This window comes from Labeo rohita, chromosome 23, assembly GCF_022985175.1.
Source record: "Labeo rohita strain BAU-BD-2019 chromosome 23, IGBB_LRoh.1.0, whole genome shotgun sequence".
NCBI classification, from domain to species: domain Eukaryota; kingdom Metazoa; phylum Chordata; class Actinopteri; order Cypriniformes; family Cyprinidae; genus Labeo; species Labeo rohita.
Genome location: NC_066891.1, coordinates 26,895,370 through 26,902,710, shown reverse-complemented (window position 1 = coordinate 26,902,710; position 7,341 = coordinate 26,895,370). Strand labels below are relative to the sequence as shown.

The window sequence follows — 7,341 nt, the reverse complement described above, 5'->3', positions numbered from 1 at the left end:
AACAAATATTGTACGTTCGTCTTTTGTGTTCTGTACAAGAAAGAAATGCATACAGGTTTTGAGGATTTTTTTTTTCTGGGTGGAGTATCACTTTGAGCTGTGTAGCCACAAGTGTATTCAACATGTTAAACAAATATGTGATGGTCACAGCACTTGACATTTTTAGAATCATTAAATCAAAATATGTTATATACTTATTTGAAATCATTTTTCAAAAATGCTTGAAAACAATAAGAATATCTGAATTATTCATCATGATTTTTTTTTATGTTACATTTTAAATATCATAACTTTTGAATCTTATATCTTGGAGTTTTGTGATATTCAATTTGACAGCCTTAATTAGGCTTTCATTTTTTATTTTAAATAGGTCATAGTATTTATATTTGAAATAATCTAATATGTGACCCTGGACCACAAAACTAGTCGTAAGTATAGCACAGATATATTAGTATATTAGTGTAGCAATAGCCAATAATACATTGTATGGGTCAAAATTATCTATTTTTCTTTTATGCTATAAAATAATTAGGATAATATGTAAGTTATATCAAAACTTAATTTTTGATTAGTAATGTACATTGCTAATAACTTCATTTGGACAATTTTAAAGGCGATTTTCTCAATATTTTGATTTTTTCAGATTCCAGATTTTCAAATAGTTGTATCTTAGCCAGATACTGTCCTATCACAAACCATACATCAGTAGAAAACTTAATTATTCAGATGCTATTTTCAGAACGCTGTTTTTAGATTATGTATAAATCTTAATTTCAAAAAACTGACCCTTATAATTGGTCCAGAATTTTCTTTATTCCCATCAATGTCTTTTTTTTTAACGTATTTTAATGTACTTTTAGGTAACTTGATGGATCTCGATAGATAAAAATGATAAAAATGATACCTTCTGGTTTCAGAACTATGGACAGCGCCGATATATATTCTTGGCTTTTTGTCTCACGTAACGCACAAGTTACTAACACACTTTGGGGGTAAAAATCAGTATCACATTCTCTTGCCTTACAATGCGTGAACAAACAATAAAACGGACATATTTCTCAATCTGCAACTAATCCAACACCGGTCACACAGTTATTATTCCAGACTCCACCATTCCCCAAATTAACTCATGCAACATGGCGAGTCTGCAACATCGAGAGGGTCTGCATAAAGATGAAGAACCTGCTGCGCTCCAAATGTCAATCAGAGTGACGTTGGTGCGTGTCCTTTCATCTCTATGAAGGTGGGGGTTTGTGCTCTCATTGACATTCTGAATGTAAGTCCGCGCCTTGCCACACGTGTGCATTCCAAGCACGTCACAAACAACTAACGCACTACATAAAGGCATTTACTGATAACATTTCAACAAGAATTGCATGTTGCTTGATCTGACTCAGATAAATAAAGCGTTAACACCCCTAAGGAGGTCAAAACGAATCACTGAAGGGAGTCGTTTTAAGGGCTTTGTTTCAGTAATGAACGCGAATCACTGCAACAACAGGCTGATCAGGTATTGGATATTACATCCGCAAAACTATCATCATCGCTTTATTACAGATTTAGATTAAAAAGGTAAGAGGGCGCCAAAAGACAACTGTTGCGCGAGATGAACGCCCAGAAATTGCTTTATTTGTGCCATTGTGTAATTCGGATTCTGCATATAACCTACAGGTTGCATGGTTTGCGTGAAAGTGATTTCTCAGGCATTAATCCCACCATGATGAGCCATTAATTCATAAGCTCCCTCATGTGAGTAATGAAACGAATGCAACAAATGTCAGTGAGGGTTTTCATTTTCGGTTGCCTAACGGTTGCACTTGTCGCCGATGCGCGTTCACACAGCCCTCCCCCTAAACGGTGGGCATCGGTGACGCGCGTCTGGGGTTCATGTTTATGTCTGTCAGGTTTCCGATTGGGCGCCGTGTGGATGTGTGATGAGCATCCGCGCGCCGTGGGCGGGAACAGTCATGTTTATAAACCACAGTACGCGCGCCGTGGGCGGGAAGACTGGATTGAGAACGTAGCGATTCGAGAGCGAGAGGACGCGCGGCAGCGGCGGGCGGCTGTGGCTGACTGGAGCTTGTGGAGGAGGCGCGGCTTCCACTGCCCCTCTCCACCGAAACAGCTGTATGGACGACCACCTTAGCCTCCTCCACTCGCCTCCGCCTTCCTCGAGCAAGCACCGGGGCAACAACCTCGTGAACCACGGCTACACCGAGAACGAGCAGGACATCATGACAATTGTTGCTTGCGACAACATGCTGGAGGAGTCGGCGGCGCTGCCCGGGCACCACTCGCTGGAGCGCTACGAGCCAGACCACGAGTGCTGCGAGAGAGTTGTCATCAATATTTCGGGCTTGCGCTTCGAGACACAGCTCAAAACATTGTCCCAGTTCCCCGAGACTTTACTTGGCGACCCCAAGAAGAGAATGCGCTACTTTGACCCCCTCCGAAACGAGTATTTCTTTGACAGGAATCGGCCGAGCTTCGATGCCATTTTGTATTACTACCAGTCCGGGGGGCGTATACGGAGACCCGTGAACGTTCCCATAGACATTTTCTCCGAGGAGATACGCTTCTACGAGCTCGGGGAGGAGGCCATGGAGAAATTTCGAGAGGACGAGGGCTTCATCAAGGATGAGGTGCGCCCTTTGCCCACTAATGAATTTCAGCGACAGATGTGGTTGCTGTTTGAGTACCCGGAGAGCTCGGGTCCGGCCAGGGGCATCGCTATCGTCTCGGTGCTGGTCATTTTGATATCCATCGTCATCTTTTGTCTGGAGACGTTACCAGAGTTCCGGGACGACCGAGACACGACGACGGTTACTAACGGGACTCTCTCTCACCTGACGAGCCCCTTCTCTGACCCGTTCTTTGTGGTTGAGACTCTGTGCATCATCTGGTTCTCGTTCGAACTGCTCGTCAGGTTCTTTGCGTGCCCGAGCAAAGCCACGTTCTCCAAGAACATCATGAACATTATTGACATCGTGGCCATCATACCTTATTTCATCACTCTGGGCACCGAGCTCGCGGAAAGGCAAGGAAACGGCCAGCAGGCGATGTCCTTGGCCATTCTGCGGGTCATCAGACTGGTCCGCGTGTTTCGGATTTTCAAACTCTCGCGGCACTCGAAAGGGCTCCAGATTCTGGGGCAAACGCTCAAAGCCAGCATGCGAGAGCTGGGCTTGCTCATTTTCTTTCTGTTCATCGGGGTCATCTTATTCTCGAGCGCCGTCTACTTCGCTGAGGCGGATGATCCCGACTCGGGCTTCAACAGCATCCCTGATGCGTTCTGGTGGGCGGTGGTTACCATGACGACCGTGGGATACGGCGACATGCACCCGGTCACCATAGGGGGCAAAATCGTCGGCTCCCTGTGTGCGATCGCGGGCGTGTTAACTATCGCTTTGCCAGTGCCAGTCATCGTGTCCAACTTCAACTACTTCTACCACAGAGAGACTGAGGGAGAGGAGCAGGCGCAGTACCTCCACATCGGCAGCTGTCAGCCCTTGTCCTCCTCCGAGGAGCTGAAGAAGACGCGGAGCACGTCGTCGCTCAGCAAGTCGGAGTACATGGTCATTGAGGAGGGCATCAACAGCGCCTTCAAGCAGCCCAACTTCCCCGCTCAGAACAACCAGAACTGCGTGAACATTAAAAAGATGTTCACAGACGTCTAGGCTGATGATGGCAACGCCGTAGGTTCATGTCACGACAGTCAAGTGCTGCTGAGTGTGTAGCCCTCCATTTCCACGACGCAGAGGAAATGGTTACATGTTTAACGCGCCAGTCCCATGCAGTGTTTATCACCTGTTTGATTGAACCATTTTACTGTGAGGAGGAAGCCGCTATCGGCTTTCGGTCCATTTGCTGTCTTTAGGGTACGTTCATTCATATAGGCATTATGTGGCATCAGTATGGCAAGCCGCTTTCACATCTATCCCTTAAAACTAACAAGCACCTTTTTTGTTTGTTTGTTTGTTTTTGTTGTTTGGTTGTTTTTTACTAGTAATTCTAATTACTTTTCTGCCAGGATAGTATCCAGGATAGGACATTTCCTTGAACCCAAAACCACAACACAATGAAGTGCAAAATACACGTAAAGCACCAGTAAAAAATACAGACAATTTCTTCATATTAATATAGTACACCATGCCCTACCTCTACAGTTTTTTAAGAACTGTAGTATTTCTTTTCAGGTGGTGGTGCAGGATTTACTTTAAAACAATTTTCACTCAAAAATTCCAAGCAAATTTCACAAATAGGCATAATTACAATAAAGATTTAATTAAACATGACATTTTCAAGTAGAATAACTGAAATAGTATTTTCTTAAAAATATATATTTTTTTAATTTTTCCAAAAAATACTTAGCATTTTTTTTTTTAAAATTATTTTAGGTTAATATATCAACTGTTGACTTCCGACTAGCATGTACTAGTAACATTTTTTTTTATTTTACTTTAACTATACAGTAGCCATTCAGACTAGTCTTTTGACTAGTTTTCTGAATAGTCTTTACATATGAAAAGTTAAAAAAGCAATTTTGTCTAATCATATGCTGTAAGAAATGTTACTTACTGTTGAAATACATATTTGTACCTCATAAGTACTAGTCACTAACAAAGATGTACTAGTAAAAACTGGAATAAATGCCAGCAACAATTAGCAAAAATGCCAGCAGCAATTATATATTTTTAGAAGTGAACAGTTAATATCTGTATCAGAAATCCATGTACAATTCAGTGACAAAAAAAAAAAAATTGCTTCCAAAAACAATCAAGTTACTTGTAACTTCTGGAATGGTGACTACTAGCAAAAGTAAGTACTAGTTAAAGCAAAATAAATAAGCTTTCCATAGATGTATGTTTGTTAGGATAGGACAATATTTGGTCGAAATACAACTATTTGAAAAACTGGAATCTGAGGGTGCAAAAAAATCAAAATATTCAGAAAATTGTCTAAATGAAGTTCTTAGTGTCCAAATGACATTTTACTAATCAAAAAATATGTTTTGATATATTTACGGTTGGAAATGTACAAAATATCTTAATGGAACATGATTGATTTGTTTTCCAAACAATCAATAACTTTGACCCATACGTTGTATTTTTGGCTATTGCTACAAATAAACCCGTGCTACTTATATTTGCCAGTTTTGTGGTCCAGGGCCACAAATTTAAAAGACACCAGTCACTACGGAATGACTTACTCTAATATAAATAAATAAATAAATAGTTTGGGGGGCAAATGTTAAAACGGCTTGCCACAGTATCAATATTTCGTCGATGACAAGTTAATAGCTCTTCTCTTCAAATGCACTCATTGCATCGCATAGTCTACTTTGACATGACATTGCTGGAAACTTAGTCCAGTTTAGGGAGTTTAGGGAGGGAAGCGCTTATTATAATGAAAGAAGAGGTAGCCTATTTAAAAGGTATTGTGTATTTTCTTACATTACGGACAAGTGTCGCTCCGATAACATATCACTTGTTGGAATAAGTGTCTTAATGACTAATTTTGTGTGCTTTTAATGTGTATTGTCGTCTAGTCAAGAGTTCCATATCAATCAGATGCATAAGATGCTATATGTGAACAACTTCTCCGTTTGTGCTACTATTCGTGCAGAGTTCAACGATCTAAGAATCCAGATCTAAAATTCAAGCACAAATTCAGAGACTTTCTAATGTGTACCGATCACTGAAGACAAAAGGGAGGGGAAAGATCAGAGACTGAAAGCGCTTTCGACTGGATACTTCTAATCACGTTGGAGTGATGCAGTCTCCATAGCGACGATAGGTTCCTCGGTAACCCGCTATTGTTGCCATGGCATTTTTTTTCGCCAGTAATCCGCCAGGATGTTTTGAAGTCTGGCTGAAGATTCGCTGTCTTGCTGGATTTTGTAGACTGGTGAAAATGGATTTTCTCATCTAACCTGAGGGCCATAAACAACGACAACAACAACACGCTCAAACAGAGAAATCGTTCTGGAGTATCTCCAAAAGACCCCAAACTATAACGCCACACTCTGGGATAAAGTGCAATACATGTGAAAGTTTCGTCACTGAACAAAACACTGTCCAACAGGCACAGACAGAAGTGAAAAATGAATGGGTGTGATACACTTATCACTCACAAGGGGCTGCTGTATCTACGCCAAACGCCCGGAGTAGCCCGCCATCTCTATTCTCCCATAGGATGGACGTCCCGCCTTGTCTTAAGAAACAGGTGAATCCTACAACACCAGTCATGTATTCATCACAGTCATTTTTAGATCATAATTAGCCTATTTATGTCAAAATATGTTTTTTGTGTTGGCTTGTTAGCCTACTGCATGTATGAGTTTAGTTTTGTCTTTTCTATTATTTCATTTTTACACGAACATTTGTTGGTTTCATTTCTAACATTTTAAAGACTTTTAAGACGAGGCTGGTGCTGTTTGTTAGGCATGGCATTGGACACTAAATAATTGGCTGTTTTATCCAAACCTGTGCTGTAAGAGAGAAAGCTGCCCCACCTAAACTCACCTTGAGTTGACATTGATTTGAGAAGTGTCAGAGATGTCACGACTATCGCAGTGCTGCCACCTTGTGGCTCACAACAATACAGTGGCCCTTAATTGCATTTTGACAGTCCATTTTGAGCCACTATTAAATATTTAAATAACTAAAATATGTGCAATCTGTGCTATTTTAGTATCTTTAATATACCTTTACAGCTTTTACATTCGTTTTTTAATTCGTTTTTTTATGTTTTATATTTTCCATTTTTATTTTAGTTACATTTTAGTAATTATGTGTTTGTTTGTTTTTAAATTTTAGCTCAATTTTAGTATTTGTTTCTGTTTTTGTTAGTTCTGTGAGTTTTATTACTATTATTATTATTATTGCATTTGTTTATATACTTTTTATTGCAGTTTTAGTTATTTTAGCACATCAGGTTGAACTCAATTAAAAAAGAAAGAAAGAAAGAACGAAAGAAATAGTGCCTTGGCAACTAGCTAAAAAGTTTTTATTTCAAGATTTATTTTGTTTCTTATTTATTTTTTCCATTATTTTCTTTCAGTTAACGTATTTATTTCTTTTATTTAAAGTAAGTAAACATATTAATTATATAATTAAATAAATATAATAATACTGATGATAATAATAATAATAATAATGATGATAACTATATTAATCCTGCTTCCTAGGCATATAATTTAGTATAGGCATAAATGTAATATAATTAATTATAATATTTTACTTGTACATGTACTTGTACTTAGTACATCAATAATAATAAAAAATGAATTATTGTTAAAATATATCAACCAATGTAGAAATACAGAATAGTAAACATGTA

At 39.3% G+C, this 7,341-nt stretch overlaps 1 protein-coding gene across 1 annotated transcript; it reads left to right on the top strand.

Annotated features, from left to right (window-relative positions):
* Positions 1 to 715: 715 nt before the first annotated feature.
* Positions 716 to 5,578, top strand: LOC127154731 (potassium voltage-gated channel subfamily A member 3). The gene has a single exon (XM_051096476.1). It carries the CDS (start codon positions 2,130 to 2,132, stop codon positions 3,675 to 3,677), a length of 1,548 nt encoding a protein of 515 aa, XP_050952433.1. The 5' UTR covers positions 716 to 2,129; the 3' UTR covers positions 3,678 to 5,578.
* Positions 5,579 to 7,341: the final 1,763 nt, after the last annotated feature.